The 21,187-nt window shown below is 40.6% G+C and overlaps 1 protein-coding gene across 1 annotated transcript; it reads left to right on the plus strand.

The window, feature by feature from the left end:
- Nucleotides 1–900: 900 nt before the first annotated feature.
- On the plus strand, nucleotides 901–20,754 carry Frg1 (FSHD region gene 1). Its single transcript, XM_021170546.2, has 9 exons — nucleotides 901–1,107; nucleotides 3,045–3,115; nucleotides 6,516–6,641; nucleotides 7,576–7,633; nucleotides 10,096–10,210; nucleotides 17,277–17,381; nucleotides 18,693–18,784; nucleotides 19,283–19,393; nucleotides 20,602–20,754. The coding sequence occupies exons 1-9, from the start codon at nucleotides 1,046–1,048 to the stop codon at nucleotides 20,636–20,638; spliced, it is 777 nt and encodes a 258-aa protein (XP_021026205.1). The 5' UTR covers nucleotides 901–1,045; the 3' UTR covers nucleotides 20,639–20,754.
- The last annotated feature ends 433 nt before the right edge of the window (nucleotides 20,755–21,187 follow it).

Here is a 21,187-nt window from a genome sequence, read left to right on the forward strand (position 1 = left end):
CCTCTGACTCATCACTTTGTTTGCCCCTCAATTAGACATCGTTGTTTGGAATTAAAGGTGTGTACTAAGTGTGTGTCTGGATTCCAGCCAGATCACACACTCCTAGAATATCTTTGCATGTCATCCCTTGCCAGAGCTGCCATCAATCATTCCTTCAGACGTGTTTTAGATTTGTCAAGTGTTGACAAAGCCATTCCATTTTTTGATTCTAACGACATTTATGTTTCTTTCACAAAAAAAAATAAAGATCGCACAGAAGCTGTTTCAGCGGTGCATGGTTTGTAATGGAAGGGAGTTATAACATTGCGGGAAAGATTGGAGGAGGCAAAAGAAATACGCACTTGGCTGGATCAAGACTACAGGAAAAGACAGTATTGGGTGTGGAGACCAAAGTCTCTTCAGCACTTGAGATAGAAACCAGTAGTTAGCAACTATACACTGTATCATTCCCCAATTGTTTCTTGTGTGTTACTCATACACAATACACGAGTAAAACATGTACAACACAACTAACAACTCTGGAGCCGAAGCTGTTGATAAAGTTGCCCGAAGCCAAGGCTGTGACCCACGCCTCCACAGAACACACATCTCGGTTTCTCTGAGCAGGCCCAGTCTGGCGGGTTGCCGGGTACTTGGTGCAATGTCGGCTGCAAAGAGAGTGGGCAGACAGATTTGATCCTTTCAACATCTGGCTCATCCAATCCAGGTCTGCTCTTTGCAACCTCGGCAGCAGGAAACTGTTGGATACCTTCGCTTCCACCAGGGGGCGTCTCTATACGTTTTGCTTGGTTTGGGGAAAAAAAAAAAAAAAAAAACCCGCGAACATTCGGGACTTCGCCGCAGGAACGCTGACGTGATTGGACCCTCCGCGGCCGCCGTAGCGCGTCGAAGACAGTAAACAGGAAACCGGAGAATCGTAGCCTTGGGTTGAGGAAGGCGGAGGATTCCCCAGGGATTCGCTCAGCTCCGGCCGTTAGAGCCACTTCCTCCTCCTCCCGGACCTACGGGAGCTCTGCCAGCGGCTGCCACTTCAACGAGCCGGGCCATGGCCGAATATTCCTATGTAAAGTCCACCAAACTCGTGCTCAAGGGCACTAAAGCCAAGAGGTGAGGCGGCGCTCGGGCGGGAGGCACGGTTCTCGGTGCATCCATCCCCGGGGCTCAGGGCCAGGGTAACCAAGCCACCCAGGACACTCAGAGGTAGAGCTGCGTGGACAGCCTCCCCGACACTTCTTAGCTGACGCTGCGTGGCCGGGGAGCCCCCGAAACGGAGAGACCAGGAGTCCTACTTTTGGGACACCCCCCCCCCCCCAGGCCTCCCCCAGCCTGCCTTGATAACTTGCTTTAAGGAAAGTATTTTTTTCCACCGGTCTTTCCTGCAAATGGAAAAAGCAAGCGGACAAAAACGCCCTGATTCTCTGCAGTGTAATATGTAGGGGGCAGGCAAAGCTGCATCATAGTGTGAGTCGGGACCTTGAATTCGCACCGGTGATGGGTTGATGGTTCGTTTGTATATTTACTAGACGCTGGTTCTTGTTTCTCGAGACTATAAAAAAGAGTTATGAGAACTGAATGAGACAGCCAAGTGGAGGCATGTGGGTGTGATTTATAGTTAGCCCTATAGAGAAAGATACCTTGCCCGATCCTATCTATCTCCGTCCTCTTGAAGGATCTAGCCAAAGTTGAACACTTTTTTTACTGTATCACCGCTGAAGCAGTTTCAACAAGTATTTGTCAGCGAGCTTCGTGCTGAATGAGCTTGGAGCTTTATCCTGACCGAATCTGAAACTATTTAAAATTTAGAATTTGCTTCTGAAAATGTTGTCGATAAGATACAAAGAAGTTAAGACAGCCGTTATTAAAACTAGTGCTTTCCATGTTTCCATGATTGATTCTTTGTTTTTTTGAGACAAGGTTTCTCTGTGTAGTCCTGGAACTTAACTCTGTAGATGAGGATGGCCTTGAACTCAGACACTCACCTGCCTCATCCCCCCTCACCCCCCAAAGTGCTGGGATTGAAGGCTTGGGCTGCAACCACTACAAGGCTCAGAATTTGTTGTAAGCACCCTGAATAATCACTTTTCCCCTAAGATCTCTCCTTGTGTTTTCGTTTATGGAGCTGTAATTCATAAGCTATAAACGCCTCCTTTTAAAGTGTACAGCTAGTGGGGTTTAGTATATTTACGAGTTCACCACTATTTAGTCAGTAAGCATTTTGCCACTCCAAAGGAGACTGTTTAACCAACCATTAAATAATCACACCCTTCTGCCCTTCCAGCTTCTGTCAACTGCTTTCCAGCTATAAGATTTTACTTGCTATGAATATTTTATGCCCGTGGAATTAAATAGTACATAGCCTTCTGTGTTTGGCTTCTTTCACTTAGGTTGCTGTTGAGACAGGATCTCCATACGTAGCCCTGGTTGGCCTGGAACTCACAGAGATCCACCCGTGTGCTGGGGCTGCTGCTGTGTGCTATACCTGGCTTCTTGCTCTTCGTTTTGAGGAGCAATCCATTCTGTGGGCTGTGTGTTTGTTCTGTTCTGTGACTGAATGATACTATTTTTGTTCTTTCTTCATTTGATGAGTGTTTTCTGCTAATGACAATGATGCTATCAGTATTCTGTTTTTTGTGGACATACTTTTTTCATTTCTCTTGGATATCTGCATGTGTGTGTGTGTGTGTGTGTGTGGGATTACCTGGGGTATTATTTTTGATAACTCAGTGTTTAGCTTTTTGAGAAATGCTTTACAACAAGGCTGTCTTTAGTTAAGGGTTCTATTACTCTGATAAAACAACTTGACCAAAGACCTGGGGTGGGGAGAGGGGTTATTTCAGCTTACTTCTGCCTTGCAGTCTGTCGTCTGGGAAATGAGGGCAGAAGCAGCTTCTCGGTGTTTTAAATCAAACATCTGTAAATTGTAAAAGATCGTTTATCCGTAGGTCACTCATAGAGCTGGAATGACTCCTGAGTTCTCACCTTGTAGTTCTTAACACATAACAGTATGTTCAAGTCCATGCGTATGTCTTTTTTTCCCCCTTTAGTAAAAAGAAAAAGAGCAAAGATAAGAAGAGAAAACGGGAAGAAGACGAGGAGACCCAACTTGATATTGTGGGTAAGCCACCTCAGTTCTTTTTATTTTTTAATTTTTTTCTCTCTAGAACCTCTTTTATTAGGGCACTAATCCCATTTTTGAGAGCTTGACCATCACAAACGAATCTCCTCTCAGTGTTGTGACTGCTGCCGAGCTCCAGAGCATTGGTGACAAGGTTTCAGCATGTAAAATTTGGGGATGATACAAACATCCAGACCATGGCATGACTGAGATTTGAGGTTCCTGTAATTCTCACTTGCCTTACAATATTCTTAGACTTTATCCAAATGTTAACAAAGTCTAGACATTCATCCTAGCTCCAAGCTGCACTGTTGTTTATTGTATGAAAGGTTAGCATCTCTTAGTGTTCCACTTGAAGTGTTTTCTGAGTCAAAACCTATGGTCTGCTTGTCAGGTCACCAGACAAGACTTTTCTTCCTTATCATAGGAACCCTGCAGTGGACCAGGAACTCCATTGAGACTGATCCCCAACTTTAAAGGCCTGTCAGACAAAAGTACTGTCATCTACACATCATTTTCTTTGGAAGCACATAAACTGTGGTGACGAGTCTGCAATTTCTTTGTTTCCAAAGGAAGTGTAATGTAGCAAATTAATTATCATGTACCTGAAATGAATGAGAATCCTAAACACAACAGAACATCAAGGCCCCTATAAGTGGTTCTAGAAGCAGACACTTGCAAATCCGTAGCCAGTACCTTCTGTTTTCCTGCCCTATGTGTACCTATACTTTCAATCAAATTTCTTGTTTATTAAAACTGGGCAAGCTAAATTTTGAAACTTTTTCCAAATAAAACAACAGGTGTTTGTGTGGCCAGGTCTGGCAGCCTGATGTGGGTCCCAGGGATAGAAGGAGAGAAGTGGCTTGCACAAGTTGTCCTCTGTCTGACTTGTACACACACTGACAGACAAACACATGGACGCGAATAAATGTAATAAGAAATTTTTTAAAAGTAGGCAATGGTGTAAAGTTACGATGTAGGAAACCTCACATCACTTGAAAAAGTAGTTCTAAAATAATAGAATTCTGTAATTAGGGCCAGGATCAGGGGTAGGTGTGTGCGTGCTGACGAGCTGTCTTAGCATAGGTGAGTAATTAATGGTATTAGAATGTGCCAAATTGTTCTAAATGGTGTTGCTGTTTTCGTATCCTACCAGGGATAGAAAAAAATTGTCTGCTGCAGGTCCTGGGTAGTAAGCAGCCCTTCTCTCACACCAGTGCCTTTGGTTTTCTTTACAGTGCTTGTCTGCTGAGCTGGTCTCTAGTTTTCCTCCGACTTGTTAACTGTTTTCTCTCATGGTTGCTGCCTTTGAGGTCTTTATTTAGCTTACCCTTATCTCAATATCTTGAAAGACCTCTGCTCTTCCTTTTGGACACATTCAAGTTTAGAGTTTTCTTCTTTGCTAACTTTATCACCCACTTCAGGGTGATTGTGTAGTGTGAAGTAGATCTCAGAGATTGGGTTTTGCTTCTGTTTTTCCTATTTATAACAAGCCCCAGCAAAATCAGCTGGGTTTCTGTATGTCCGTCTCCTTCCTGACTCCTGTTCCATTTCTCTGTTTTCTGTCAGTGTTTGTCTTTATTACTTCATTGCTTTATTCATCCCATAAGGTTTCCAGGTCCAGGAATTGAGTGCACCTCCTTTGTGTTTCTTTAATTAAAATTTGCTATTCTGGGTGTTTATGTCCAGTTAAACTTCAGAGTCCACTTACCATTTCATTTAATAAAGTCCGTCGGGCTATCTAAGAGAGTTGTATTGCTTTTAGACTATTTGAGACATTCAGTATTTCAATTGTATAGAGCTTATATTTCTGTATTGGCCTTGCTCTTTGGGGTGTTAAGCTCCCTCACTATCATTGCTGCTTTGTCTATATGAACATTTGCAGTCATGTTTTCTTGGACTGTAGTTTAATTCTTCCTTTCTTGTGTCTTCTATTGCTTTACTGTTTTTCTTATACCAGCCAGGACATTGGAAATATTGGGCAGATATGTTGAGAAGAGCCACAGCAGTTACTTCTAGTCCTCATCGTAAAGCCCCCCATACAGAGTGACTTTAGGCATAGGATCTTCATAGGCATTCTACCAAAATAAAAATTAAAGTTGAAGATTTTAAAAATAATTCTTAGTTGTAGAATTAGTCAAAGAGCAACAAAGATTTGAACATTGTACTGGCTAGTTTCATGTCACCTTGACACAGCTGGAGTTACCACAGAGAAAGGAGCTTCAGTTGGGGAAATGCCTCCACGAGATCCAGATGTAAGACATTTTCTCAATTAATGATCAAGGGGAAGGTCCCCTTGTGGGTGGGACCATCTCTGGGCTGGTAGTCTTGGTTCTATAAGAGAGCAGGCTGAGCAAGCCAGTAAGGAACATCCCTCCATGGCCTCTGCATCAGCTCCTGCTTCCTGACCTGCTTGAGTTCCAGTCTTGACTTCCTTGGTGATGAACAGCAATGTGGAAGTGTAAGCTGAATAAACCCTTTTCTCCCCAACTTGCTTCTTGGTCATTATGTTTGTTCAGGAATAGAAACCCTGACTAAGACAAACATGTACCCCACTTGACAACTGTTGTGACATACAGAAAACACATAACTGACAACTGCAGAATACATTTTTTAACCATATGTAGAAATGCACCAAGAAAATACTGCCATACTGTAAATGAGACTGCACAACAAAACCATTCGAAGGTCTAAAAATAAACAACTTAATGATCCTTCATTTGTTTGGGGTGGCTCTCAGATTCAGCCTTCGTGTCTGCAGCACTAGACTGCTTTAAGCTGTTTTTTAAGTGAGATGGTGGGTTGGGGCCCCACCACCACCAAAACAAGACAAAACTGACCGACTTAGTGATGGGCAGCTTCAGTGAGTCCTGCTTATAGTCTGCTGCTTTTTGACAGCTTAGCCCATGGAGTGATCCTGCAACCAAGAACTATGTAAGCATGCGTCTGGGCTTTGAGTGGAGGCTACTTGAATTCCCAAGAAGAAAACACTTTTTCTTCTTGAGCTAACGTTTTAAGGAAGTGAAGAATTCTAAAACTGATGTATTGTTTTCTCTACTTTGGCAGAAACTGAAAATTAGATATTGGTACTAGAAAGCATGTGGGGATGAGGTCTGCAGTCAAAGGAACTTACCGTTTTGTAATTCTGCCTGTGTTAAGAGTGATCTTGACTGTGATGAACAAACAAGTTTGTGCAGAGCTGGTAAACTCTGAGTAACTGGGGCTGTGTCAGTGTCGAGGACTGTACAGGACACATGCAAGGATACAGTTAGGGGAAGGCAGTGCAGGGTAAACCAGCTGTCTCTGCATTCAGGCTTTTAAAAGGTTAGTTATAGGAAAAGCAACAGAGTTTTGAGTAACCCTAAAATAAAAAGGATAAACTTTGACTTTTATTTTGTAGGAATCTGGTGGACTGTATCCAACTTTGGGGAGATTTCAGGGACTATTGCTATTGAAATGGATAAAGGAGCCTATATCCATGCACTGGACAATGGACTGTTTACACTGGGAGCTCCACACAGAGAAGGTTTGTATGAAGGACAAACAATGGCAGGGAGGCCATGTCGAGTAAAGCACTACAAAGTTTGTGCATGAGTCTGAAGCAAGGCCGCCCCCACACTGAGCCCCTGCACATTTCTCTGTCCTTGTCCTTCATTAGCTGTTGAGAAGTGTCTTTCTAGAATAATCATTTGAAAACATTGTGACTAGTGACAGAAGAATCTCTGTAGGAATAGAAAATAGCCTTAAAATCACATGAAAAATTGCCATTGCAGCTGGGTGGTGGCAGCACACACCTTAGTCCCAGCACTCTGCAGAGACAGGCAGATCTCTGAGGACAGCCAGGGCAGCACAGAGAACCCCTGTCTCAAAACCCCAAAATGATGATGATGATGATGATGATGATGACGGTGGTAATGAGTAAAAATAGGATTGTAGTTGGGAAGAAAGAAGAGAATCTAATTGAATCAGAAGTTTGAAGGGTTTGGTTTTGTTTGTTTGTTTGTTTGTTTTGCCTATTTGTTTGTTTGAAGTTTGTTAGAACTGGGTGTAATTAAGAGCTAGACATTTAGACATTTTCTCCTTATCCTTAGTCCACAAGGAAGCATCACAAAGAGTGAAGTGACTGAAGTAAAGAGGTGTGTCTAGGCCAGAGTGGACATTTCTGGAATACATAAAAGCATTTGGTATTTCACATGCTGTTATTTATGTACTGTTTTAAAAGATGAGATTATATTGGAAGTGACTAAGTTTCATGCAAAACTGTCTTACAAAATATTCCAAAATGCAATGAATTTAATAATGATATTTTGATAGCATACTTAGCTTATTATTATAGTGTGTCCAAATACCTTAATATCCTTATATGTAATTTTAGGGGGAAACTAGTTTTAAAGCACAAAGTACCTTTATGTATATATATTTATAACAAGTGTGTATTTTGCATTTTCGTTTTTCTGTAGTTGATGAAGGCCCCAGTCCTCCAGAGCAGTTCACTGCTGTCAAGTTGTCTGACTCCAGGTACGCTTTAGTTGAACTGCAGTTACAAGCTTTACAGTTTAATTTCACGTAACCATGCATGGTGGCACACGCCTTTCATACCAGACAAAGGAGAAGAGTCAGGAGCATCAAGAGTTCAAGGCCATCGTGGCTATGGATTGAGTTTGGGGACAGCCTGGGTTGCACGGAACCCTGCCTCAAAAAGTAATAATTTCACTTATGTAAAAAGAACAGCACTATTAGTAAATACAAAGTCAGAGAATAATTTTAATTGAAAGACTTTAGAAAACATGTTATTTATAATCAGAACTTTTTTGGATTTTATAGTTTTGGGAATTTGGGGAATGTCTACTTGTACATTAGTGAAGGCACATATGTTTTATTATATCACATATACATTATCTGAAGATAACTTTTATACAGTGTGTCACTGTTCCTGAATTCCGCTATGAATAATTGTAGGAGGCTAGCTGTGGCATTATCCATATCATGTTTAGCTCAGAAATTTGGGATTTTGGAGGTTTGGGGATTAGGGGATACTTAACCTGTACTCTGTATGTGGATATTCCCAGTATACACTTGTCTTAGTCAGAGTTTCTGTTCCTGCACAAAACATCATGACCATGAAGCAAGTTGGGGAGGAAAGGGTTTATTCAGCTTACACTTCCACACTGCTGTTCATCACCAAGGAAGTCAGGACTGGAACTCAAGCAGGTCAGAAAGCAGAAGCTGGTGCAGAGGCCATGGAGGGATGTTACTTACTGGCTTGCTTCCCCTGGCTTGCTCGTATAGAACCCAAGACTACCAGCCCAGAAATGGTCCCACCCACAAGGGGCCCTCCCCGATTGATCACTAATTGAGAAAATGCCTTACAGCTGTATCTCATAAAGACATTTTCTCAACTGAAGCTCCTTTCTCTGTGATAACTCCAGCTTGTGTCAAGTTGACCCAAAGCCAGCCAGTACAGTACTCTTTGTTTAGAAAACTTAAGAGCCTAAAACTGAAAAATGTCAAGAGACCAAATTAAATAGATCAGAAAAAGCATGGAAACAAAATAAATATAAAGCAAGATCTGCCAGTGATACTATAGTGTATAGATTTTGCTGTTAGAAGAGATACAACAGACTTGGTGGCAGACATCAGGAGGCTCAGGAAGGAGAGGACAAGTTTAGGCCAGCTAGGAGATGTAGTGATACCCTCTCTCAGGAAAAAGTCAGGAGATAGGAGGGCAAAAGAAAATCTTGCTGAAAGTAAACAAAGTGTTCTTCTATCACACAAAACAATTGATCCATTTTGTTCTTAAAGTGCAAGGGTACAGAATGATGTTTTGAGCAGGAGATAAAGAAATTGAGTGTCAATGTTGTAGTAATTACATCAACGTAATAATGATTTATATATTATCTTCAGTGAGACCTGAAAACAACTTCAGGAAAACCAGTTTGGTTTGTGGTTTGGAGGATGAAGTTGGTCATGCCAAGGAGTGCTCACAGGCTCATGGAGCCAGGAGAGTGCAGTGCGTGTGCCTGGAATTCCATATCTCAGTGAGAGGGGAAAGCTGGCCCTTAGCCAGCTTCCTTTTCCCCATTTTATATGTTCTGGAACCCCAGCTCATAAGGTGGTGCCACTCACATTTAGGGTGTATATTGCCTTCTCACTTAAACCTCTCTGAAACCACCTTCAAAGACCCAGAGGTAAACCAAATCAACTTACCAATGAAAATAAACTTCAATGTTTTTTTCTCCCTCCCTCTTTCTTCCTTTCTTTCTTTCTTTCTTTCTAATACAAGGTTTCACTATGTAACCCTGGCTGGCCTTAAACTTATTACATAGACCAAGATGGCCCCTGACTTACGGAGATCCAACTGCCTTTGTGTCCTGATTACTAAGACTAAAGGCCCATGTCATCATACCCAGGGTATACATTTTCAGATATGCATGATTAATGTTTAGCTAGCTTCAGAGCTTAGAGCGTTAGCTTAGGTGATGTTTCAGTCCCCAGCACCTCTCTTGTGGGTCAGTGTTCATAGCTTTTTCTTGAAAGCAGGTCGAAAAACTAGCCTGGCCTGGTGGGAATCTGCTGAGCTACTAAAAAAGGACATTGTTGATAGCCTCCAATCCAGTGGCTTCCTTTTCTAGGAATCTCTCCTGAAGATAAATCAGCAGTTGTATATATAACAGAGAAATCAGTAAGACTTTGTATAATAGCATAAAAGGTAACTTTTACATCTACAATAGGACAGTAATCCCTTTGGGAAATGATTGCTGCACAATGTAAGGTACTGTATAATGATTTTATTAGCAAACTATAAGGTTACAGATAGAGAATACAGTGTCCACTGTAAACATATCTGGTCTGGATTTATTATATATGTATATGCATATGTATGCACATACACACAGATACATCAGTATACCAAATATTCATAATTCTATAGTTAAATTCTTACTCTCAGTTTTTAATGTTTATCTTTTTTTAAACCGAAGAATTGCCCTGAAGTCTGGCTATGGAAAATATCTTGGTATAAATTCAGATGGACTTGTTGTTGGGCGTTCGGATGCAATTGGGCCCAGAGAACAGTGGGAACCAGTGTTTCAAGATGTAAGTACTGTTATTTAGAAAATCCAGTTTAAGAAAAAGTCATTTCAGTAATAGTATATTCTCTAAAGTTAGTAACAAAACAATAAAGGTAGATTGTAATAATGTTATGCATTAAATTGGAAAAAATAGAATAAACTTGTAACTATAAAGATGAACACAGTCCAAACATAATGATACAACAACAGTAATACTACAGTGGCTTGTTGCATTCCAGAGTGATAAATTACATTGCTGGCAAAACAATGCAAAGGAAGACATTTTCCATTCTGGTTTCCATCTGCCATTGAGGCCTGTTGTCATATTTTTCATGAAAATATAAAAAGCAAATCCCAGGGTGTTTCAGGAGCATTTTTTACATAAATTGGTTCAGAACCAGTAGAGACTGAAAGGGAGCAATGGAGGAGGTTAGTGCTGAGAGAAACACAGTTGACATCTCATGAGCAAGAGTTGTACTGAACAGTAATTATTTTTTGGCTTTGGTTTTTTTTTTTCTTTTATTCAAAGTAGATTTTTACTCCATACAATATATTCTGATTATGGTTTCCCCTCCCGATACTCCTTCCCCATTCCTCTCTACCTCCTTCTGTCGCCTTAGAAAACAAACCAGCATCTAGGCAACACTGATAAAACAAACTATAATACAATAAGACAGAAAGAAACATCACATAGGACAAAAGAAACAGTCCAAAAAAAAACCACACACACAAGAAACATAACAGAGACACACTCAGGAATCTCATCAAAATACAAAACCAGAAGCCATATTGTGTAAGCATAGGCCCTGGAAGGTTACAAAACAACCTCCAAAGATGCCATTGCATTCGTGCTGTCTGCTGCTGGGCACGAGCACTCCCCGTAAGAGCAGTCTGTTCCCCGGTGAGGCTACGTCTTTCCTGTGTTAGTGGCGATCTATCAGTTAGAGGTAGCTTTGGGATTAGGGATGGGAGCGTGTGCACTCCACCTCTCAACTCTAGGAACCTGTCTGCTGCAAACGTGCAGGCCTGTGCATGCTTTTCACTCTCTTCACAGGGCTTACTGAGCCCTGAGGGAAGGGATTTCGTGGAGACATCCCATTCAGTACTGGGTGTTCCAGAGTGTCTCACTGCATATTGTGTGGCTGTGAGTCTCTGGACTTTTTCCCACTTGCTTCAAGAGGAAGTGTCTCTGATGGTTGAACAAGGTACTGATCTTGATTACTGTCATTAGGTGTCATTATAGTGCAACATCTTTCGAGCAGAACTGTAATACTTGGCTTTTCCCTAGGCCCCTGGCCTGTCTACTCAAGTTATTGGCCACCCAAGCAGCTTCATCTCATTGAGTGGGCCTTAAACCCACCAGATGTTTGTTGCTCACTGCTCCCACAAATGTTGGCCACTATTGTACCAGGTACAGGCAAGTCACCATTGTAGGTAAAAGGGTTTGTAGCTGGATTGGTATTTACCTTTCTCCTTTGATGGCATCCAGACTACCCCCGTGCCATGAACTGGCCCAGAGGATCGAGGGCTCTAGGTAGGCAGCAGCTTGAGCCCACCATGTTCAGTGAGCTATGTAGTTGTTGTCTTCAGTGCTAAGGCCTTGTCATCATTTTGTCCAGAGCAGCTCACAGCCTGGTACTGGCCTGAGGTGTTTAGGGAATTCCATGGGACCCCTTTGGCTTTTGGTTACATCACTTAGTTAGATGTAACCCATTCCCAGTCTTGGACTCTTGCTTTGGTGATGAAAGATGTCCACTTGGGACTCTTGTCTCCCCTATCGTTTGGTAATCTTAGACTGTGTGTGTGTGTGTGTGTGTGTGTGTGTGTGTGTATCAAGAGGCTTGTGCTATATTAGGCTTTCATATAACCACTCAAATGGCCCTGGGTTTTAGAAGTCCCTCCCTGTACTCCCTCCCTCACCTACCTCTTCCCTCCCGTTCCCTATTCTAGGCTCCCCCCTTCATCCATCCATATCTGTTCTGTAATTAGATTCTGTAACTGTCCTTTGGGAGATCTGTCCCTTCTCCCAGTCCCTTACTCTATACCTAGCCCCTGTGGTTATATGGATTGTAGCTTGCTTATCAATGACTTAACAGCTAACATCCACATGTAAGTGAATACATGTATGTTATTTTTCTTTCTAGGTCTAAGTTTTCTCATTCAGGATGATTTTTTTTCTAGTCTACAAGTTCCATGTTTTTGTTTTTATGACAGCTGAGAAATACTCAAATTGTGTAATATATTGTGTAAATATGCCACAGTTTCTTTTGTTTTTTGTTTTTAGTTTTTTTGCGACAGGGTTTCTCTATGTTCCCTGGCTGTCCTGGAACTCACTCTGTAGACCAGGCTGGCCTTGAACTCAGAAATCCACCTGCCTCTGCCTCCCAAGTGCTGGGTTTAAAGGCATGTGCCACCACTGCCTGAAGCCACAGTTTCTTTATCCATTCTCCTGTTGAGGGGCATCTAGGCTGTGGTTTCTGAATGTTATAAATAGAACAGGAGTAAACATGGTTGAACAAATGTGTCTGTGGTAGGGTGAATCTTCTCATTTGGTATCTAAAGAGTGAGGCAGCTTAATCCTGAGTTAGTTCAGTTCTCAGCTTCCTGAGGACCAAGCACACTGATCTCCATAGTGCTGTACAAGCTTGCACTCACTAGCAATGGGTGTCCCCTGGCTCCATATGCATTTGTCCTACTGATCTTGACTGTTCCAGCCTGTGTAAAATGAAATCTCAAAGTCGTTTTGATTTCCTAGATGACCAAAGATGTTGAACATTGCTATTAAATGCTTCTCAGCCATTTGAGATTCTCTATGAAGAATTTGTTGCTTAAACAAGCAAACAAAAAACCAGGCAGTCACCATGCCTTTAATCCCAGTATTTATGAGGCAGTCAGATCAGATCTTTATGATCTGCTTGGTCTATAGAGCAAGTTCCAGGACAGCCAAGCCTACTCAGTGTACAGAGAAACCTTGTCTCAAAAAGGGAAACAGAGAAAGACAGTGACAGACAGAGGAGGGAAGAAGAATTGAGAAAAGAGGAAAGAAAGAAAGAAAGAAAGAAAGAAAGAAAGAAAGAAAGACAGAAAGAAAAGATAAGATAGATTTTAATTGGGTTGTTTCCTTGATGTCCAGATTCTTGATTTCTTTATGTATTTTAAATGTTGGCCCTCACCGGGCGTGGTGGCGCACGCCTTTAGTCCCAGCACTCGGGAGGCAGAGGCAGGCGGATTTCTGAGTTCGAGGCCAGCCTGGTCTACAAAGTGAGTTCCAGGACAGCCAGGGCTACACAGAGAAACCCTGCCTCCATAAACCAAAAAAAAAAAAAAAAAAAAAAAAAAAAAAAAAAAAATGTTGGCCCTCTATCAAACATGTAGTTGATTAAAAAAAAAAAAAAAAAAAAAAAAAACCTTTTCCCATTCTGTAGCATGCTGCTTTGTCCAAATGCCAGTGTCCTTTGCCGTGCAGAAGCTTGTCATTTTCACCAGGTCGCACTTATTCACTGTTAATCTTAGTGCCTGTGCTATCAGTGCTCTGTTCAGAAAGTCTTCTCTGCCAGTGAGAGTCCTTCTATCACGTTTAGTGTATCTGGTTTTATGTAGAGTTCTTTGATCCATTTGGAGTTGAGTTTTGTACAGGGTGGTAAGTATGGATCTATTTGAATTCTTGTACATAGGCTGTCCAGTTTTACCAGCACTATTTATGGAAGATGATATCTTTTTCTAGCTTCTTTATTAAAAATAAGGTATCCATACATGTGTGGATTAATATCTGGGTCTTCAGTTCTGTTCCACTGATGAATTGGTCTGTTTTTGTGTCAATACCACTGTTTTTATACCAGGTCTTTGGTACACTTTGAGACTGGGGTTAGTGATACCTCCAGGAGTTCTTTTATCATTCAGAATTGTTTTAGCTATTCTGGAGTTTTGTGTTTCCATATGAACATGAAAGCTTTCCTGTCCAGATCTGTGAAGAACTGTGTTGGAATTTTGATTGGGATTGCATTGAATCTGTAGAGTGCTTTTGATAGGATGGCCAGTTTTATTACATTAATCCTACGGATCCATGAATACAGGAGATTTTTCCATCTTCGTATATCTTCAGGGTTTTTTTTCCTTTAATGTTTTACTAAAGTTTTTACCACGCAAGTCTTTACTTGCTTGGTTAGAGTTACCTCAAGATATCTTATATTATTTGAGGCTATCATGAAGATGTAGTTTCTTGATTTATTTCTTAGATTCTTTGCCATTTGTAAATAGGAGGGATTTTTCTGAATTACTTTTGTATCCTGCTACTTTGCTGAAAGTGTTTATCAGCTGTGGGAGTTTCCTAATAGAATATTTAGGCCACTTATGTATACTGTCATATCATGTGCAAATAAAGCTACATTGACTTCTACCCTTTCTACTGTATCCTCTTGATCTTCATTGTCTTTTGCTAGCTAGGACTTCGAGTACTCGATTGAATAGGTGTGGAAAGAGTGGACAGCCTATCTTGTTTGCCATTAGTAGAAATGCTTTTGAGTTTCTCTCCATTTACATTGATGTTGTCTACGGGCTTGTTGTAAAATGTCTTTATTATATTCAGTATGTCTCTCGGATCCCCACTCTGCAGGACTTTTATCATGAAAGTCAGGTGTGGGGGCTTGTCAGAGGCCTTTTGTGCATCTTCTGAGGCATCGTGTGGCTGACTTGTATTTTAGTCTGTATGTACGGTAGATTACGTTTATCAGCTTACCTATCTTGATCGTTATGGACGATCTTTTTGATAAGGTTTTGGATTCAATTTGCAAGTACTTTGTTGAGACTTTTTGCACCTATGTTCATAAGAAAAATTGGTCTGGATTTCTTCTCCTTCCTCTCTTCCTATTACTTGTAGATTTGGTGTGTTCATGGTATCCCAGAATACGTGGATGTTCTGCACCTCGAGTTTTTTAGATTAACATTTTCTCTGACCCAGGTAGCCTTTTCTTCTATCTTGTCTTCAGTACTTGAGCCTCTTTCTCCCGTCTCTTGTATTCTATTGCCTTTGATGTTCCTACTAGAGTTTCAGTTATCCCTCAGCTTGGGTTTTCTATATTTCTGTATTCTTTATTTCTCCCAATGTTGTAATTGAAAAGTTCTGTTTCTACTTTCATGGCTTGAACTGTTTTTTTTTTCCATTTTATTCCACTGTGTTTCATTTATTTGCTAATGGATTTATTCATTTCCTTTTAAAGGACCTCTAACATATTCATAAAGACTGTTTTGAAGTCTTTGTCTTATGTGTCAGCTATATTGCATTTCTCAGAACCATCTGTTGCCTGGCAGTAGGGGAGATACACAGTCCTGGCTGATACTGTTTTCATATTGGTGTCTAAGCATTTGGGTTTGAGCTAGTTGTACTTCTAGATGCTGATATTTGATCTTGTCTTTGTCCAGTTGGTGTCCAGTTCCTTGGTTTCTGTTGCCCTCTCTGGCTCTTAGGAGAGTGTGATAGCTGTGGGTTACCTGGTAGGAAATACATCTGAGGACCTGCCAGGTGTAGCCACTAAGGGTTCAAGGTAGAAAATAGGTTTCTCCAGATGGGGAGGATGGGCTTGTAGATGAGGGTATCCACAGGAGGGAGGAAAGCAGAGTGGACCACCTGGATCTGCTTAGTCCCCTGAGAAGTGGGACAGGGCCAAAGCACAGGCCACAGCAGTTCATCTGCTCCAGAGCTGGAGATGAGACTGGGAACTTGGATTTGGAGGTGAGGAGAGAGGCTGAAGGCTGAAGGTTGCCTGCTGGCTTCCTTGATGAGCTTAGGGTTCCCAGGGAATGGCCGTGGGAGTTGGGTCTGAGACAAAGGGCAGCAGGAAGTACCCGTCACGTCTTACGCATTCTGGCGTTTTCTGACTCCTCTCCCTCTCTTTAGTTTGGAGGTTCTCGTTTTGTTTTGTTTCCAGGACTGGTTAGTAACAGTTACACCAGGGCCTGTGAGGTATCTCAGCACTTGACAACTTCAAGCTGATTATCAGAACCCATGTAAAGGTGGACAGAGAGCATTGCTTCCACAGAGCTGGCCTCTGACCTCTGCACACACATCATGACACATGTGCACACATGCACAGAGCTTATATGCAAAGTAACTAATTTAAAAATAAAATAAAAGTTGTACTAATGAGAAGACCAAGAGGTCACGATGTCAAAGTACAAGACGATTTATTTCACTCCACTTCTAGGAAGACACTTTCCATTTTTGCAATTTAAAGAAAAGACTTAAGATCTCTGGTATAACAGTTTAAATTGCAGAAGCAGACGGTTCTACCGGTAGGTTCTGGAGCATGTGGCTAGATACAGTAGAGTCCCTGCTACCTTAAATACGACACTAAACAAAATCCATACTATGTTAATTGGATATTTCAAGATCATTCCATAATTATTGTACTTGCAATTTTTTTCCGATGATATTCAAAGTTTTCCAGAAGAATCATCCAAATGAAAAATTTAACCCATACAATCAATAGGAAAACTTAACTATAATTCACATTCAAAGCCACAAGAAATTTAATTTGGGGGGATTTATTTAATAGAAATCAGTATAATTATAAACATTAGACCCTAAAAGAATTCGGGCATCATTCTATACAAAATCTCTAGGCCAAAGGCTAGCTTTTTAGTGCTTTTAATTATGGAGAAAAGTAAGTTACACTCAAAATATTAGTATTTCAATAAATTATTATGTTATTGATAAGTTTTATTTTCTTTGAAGATAGTCTTTAGCTTAACTAATGAGTTGTATCCTCAGAGATAGGAATGAAAGGAATTAATTTTGCGTGGTTAGTACGCTGTCCTGCTGGAAGAAGGAAAACGGTAGTTTAATGCTCTGCCACTGAGGTACAGTCTCCAGCCCTGAAGAAAAATGCACTGAAGTGTTTACTGTGATAATGTGTGGAAATTAAGATTTATTTGGGTTGATTTTGGTTTCCCCTTGTATGTTTTTGTGTTTGCCACGCTTTGTCTAGTTTTTTTTCTTTTAATTTTAGAATTGGGGAGAAAATTTTAAAGTAGCATAATGACTTAAAATTTCTGCAAGTATTCATAGCTTACTTTTTTTTCTTTGTTTTATTTAGGGGAAGATGGCTTTACTGGCCTCAAATAGCTGCTTTATTAGATGTAATGAAGCAGGCGATATAGAAGCAAAGAATAAAACGGCAGGAGAAGAAGAAATGATAAAGGTAAACATCCCTGCAGACTGTAGGAGATGTCTGGGAAACCTGCGGGAGCCACTGACTGTCGCTTTCTATGCTGAACCAGATGTGCTTTCATTTTAATCATAAATCCAGTGGTATCTTATCTGCACACTGTAGTTGAGAAATGATTGCATCAAAGCTAGTCTACTGTTTTCCTAATGTAATTTTTTTTTTTTTTTTTTTTTGGTTTTTCGAGACAGGGTTTCTCTTTATAGCTCTGGCTGTCCTGGAGCTCACTTTGTAGACCAGGCTGGCCTCGAACTCAGAAATCTGCCTGCCTCTGCCTCCCGAGTGCTGGGATTAAAGGCGTGCGCCACCACGCCCGGCCCTAATGTAATTTTTAAGGTAGATAATTTGCTCCTAAAGCGTGGGAGTTTTCAAGTGAAGAACTCAGACTCTTATCTCCTGCCTGCATTGCTCAGCCATTCCAGTCCCTGCCCTGGCCATACCTTTCCCCTCTTATTGTCTTGATTTGGTTTTACTGTTGCTGGCTTGCTTGCTTCTTTTGTTGTATATCAATATCTTTTCTATAAACACCTTTTCTGCTTTTCTTTATTATTACTTTTGGAGATTCCTGTCCTTGTATATCTATAGCACAAGTCTTCCCCCTTGTCCTTTTTATCACCTACATAGTCTTCCATATTATAGTTGTCCCTTACTTTACTTAATCAGTCTCTTATAAATCGAAGTATAGATGGTTTCCTGGCTTTTACCCTTAGAGGCAGTGCTACAATGCATGACTGAATCTGCAAAAGCAAAATGTTACTAACTACTTTTAACATCCATGACAGAGTCCCTAATAAACATAAAAGTCTTAGTAGACCTTTTGGGTCTCTGACCTTTAGGTTTTGCCCACTTTGTGAATGCACGTCCTCTGTCCATGAGAAATAACTTGAAGCACATAAAGCAGTTGTTGGTTTTACTTTGCTGTAAGTCACTAACTGGACGGGAAAGTCCTGCTTCCAGGCGGAGTTGCCTATTTCCTTAGTTATAAAAGTTATACAGATACATTCATATCACAGTAAAGTTCTAAATAAACTGCCAAGACTCTCAGGTAGCTAACTGCAGTCTGATGGAGTCTTGTTTCAGCTTACATATAATTCCAGCTGATTCTATAAATGATATGTATATGAAATAAAAAACACACATCACTTTTCTGAGCTTGTCTTTTCCTAAATCTCGTTAGTGAGTTAATTGTTTTCTTGGTTTGCATGAGAAATCACATAGAGTGTTCTTGCTGAGCAAGTAGGGAGAGGAAGATGAATGGGTGACCTATTGGGTTTCCTCAATATCCAGATCAGATCCTGCGCAGAAAGAGAAACCAAGAAAAAGGATGACATCCCAGAAGAAGACAAGGGAAGTGTGAAGCAGTGTGAAATCAACTATGTGTATGTACTCTTCTCTAGCCTCACTCTGACACTCAGGGCTGCTCAGGAGAAGAAAGAACCTGAAGGGCCACCAGAGCCAGTAATGAAACCTCAGGGAAACAGAGCATTGCGCTCAGTGCTTTTCTTGTGGCCTCAGTTTTCCCAGCTATTTTTCCAGTGCTTAAAGCTAAAGGCACATGGGCTAGTCAGCTTTCCCTTTCTTTAATAGAGTTGCTGTCATACCACTCAGGGCCACTCATGTTCCAGACATGAGGACTTCAACCCACCATCATCCCCAGGAGAAGGAGGCTTTGCAGTGCTACCCAAATGGCAGCCCTCTTGATAGGTCATAAAAAAATTACCTTTGTAGCAGAAAAACTATCAATTTTCTAGAGAAATACAATTAAATTTGTTAAATAAATGTGTTGGGAAAACTTTTAATAGTATTTGGAATTTGATAAGGAAACACAGTAAAAGTTTGAGATTTTTTTTTTTTCAATGAGAAATCTTTCTTTACAGAAAGAAATTTCAGAGCTTCCAGGACCACAAACTCAAAATAAGCAAAGAAGATAGTAAAATTCTTAAAAAGGCTCGGAAAGATGGATTTTTGCATGAGACACTTCTGGACAGGTAATTTTATATTTACATAATTACAGCAGTGTGTTCTTATATCACTGTTTTAGAATTGTCTTCATCTCTAATTTATGTGGTAATGTTATCTAAAGAAGGCATAAGTCTGGGGAAAGCATGCTGAAAACAAATTTCTAAGTAACAACTAGAGTGTAAATACGTGCATTTCTTTTAGCTTTTCAGGTTTCCTTGATACTTTCATAAATTTCCTGAGCCATCAGGCCATTTCTGCAGTTAACAGTTACCATGTTAGCCACCAGGCCGTTACTATGGTTAGCAGTTACCATGTTAGCCACCAGGCCGTTTCTAGGGTTAGCAGTTAACCATGCTTGCCTCACATACATTTGCTTCCCATCATCTTCCCCTAAGGAACAGGGCTAGAAAGTTGTTTGAGTAATATGAAGATTCTGTGTATTCTGTTAGAGTAGTAGAGGTTACTAAAACTGAGGGGAAAACAATTCATGAATTTGTATCCAGATCAAAAGTTTAGTAAGGGAAATCAAACCTGACTTCGTAAGGTTAGATTCAGCAGTGTGCAAGATACTTATCAGATAGCACATTATTGATATTCCAATTTATTTCTATTTCAATAAATAACAGCCTACAGCTACCACATGGACACGCAGGCAAGGAAGTTAGCTAGCTGCTGGCTTAACGCAGTCAGTACTGCCAGTCAGAAGATGCAAATCACTCTTAATCCTTCCATTATCTGATAAATATGTAATCACCTACTTCCTATTAACTGGTTTGTAGAGTTGGTAAAGGTGAAATCCGTTAATGGGAGAATATTTTTAACCTTGAAAATCCATACATTTAATTATGTGGTTCTGAAAAGTCAGAGAAGGACATGAAATACAGTCAGACTTTGAATTATGAAATAGTCTAGCAACTTCAAACTAGTTTAAAAAGCACACCATTGCTGCCCATGGACACTTAGGGAGACTTAAACTATTTAACTCATAAATAAGTATCATTTCTCTCGTGAACTGAAAAAGCCTTAAAGCCACATTTGTGAAGTATTATAAAATAATGTTTCATAAGACTAGAATCAGTTTTATATAAAAAGAAAATTGAAAGGTAAGGATAACTATCGATGTTTGATATAGTTATGAAAATAGAACAACTTCCAAGCATGAATTTTCTATGTTTTAGCAATTGACTCTGTCTGTATGGTGTGTTTTACATCGATGGTTTTTTGTCTTAAACAGGAGAGCCAAATTGAAAGCTGACCGATACTGCAAGTGACATGGACATTTTGTGTAGCTTTGGGTTTTTTCCTGTGTTTTTTTGTTGTTGTTGTTGTTTCTTGCTTTGTCTGTCTCTCTCTTTCTGAATAAAAATATTTGGTATAAGTGCTTTTACAGAGTTCTTGAGTCCTTTTGAAACTGTTGCTAAATTTAGTATCTGGTTTGACCTGGCTGGTCATGGTTAACCCTGGCCCTTCATGGGATTTACTTTTCGGGTAAGTGTACCCTCTTAAAGGACTGCAGGACTCTTTATTCTCTGAATTCCTATCATGTTACTCCAGGACACAAGTTCCCGGCACCTTGGACTCTGACTGCTGCTGTCTCTTCTCAGTCCATGTTTGATCCGTACATTTAGAGGACGTTAGAAACTCTATAAAGCTAAAAGTGAGTAAAGCTTTGACACCCTTCCTTTTTTCTTTTTTCTTTTCTTTTCTTTTCCGTGTGTGTGTGTGTGTGTGTGTGTGTGTGTGTGTTTTGTAGTCTAGTACCATAACAAGGAATGTCCTGTTGTATAGAAGGATATTTCAAGGCCAGCCTGGGGTGCATA

Source organism: Mus caroli, unplaced genomic scaffold (genome assembly GCF_978045245.1).
Source record: "Mus caroli unplaced genomic scaffold, Mus_caroli_1 scaffold_10, whole genome shotgun sequence".
Taxonomy (NCBI): Eukaryota; Metazoa; Chordata; class Mammalia; order Rodentia; family Muridae; genus Mus; species Mus caroli.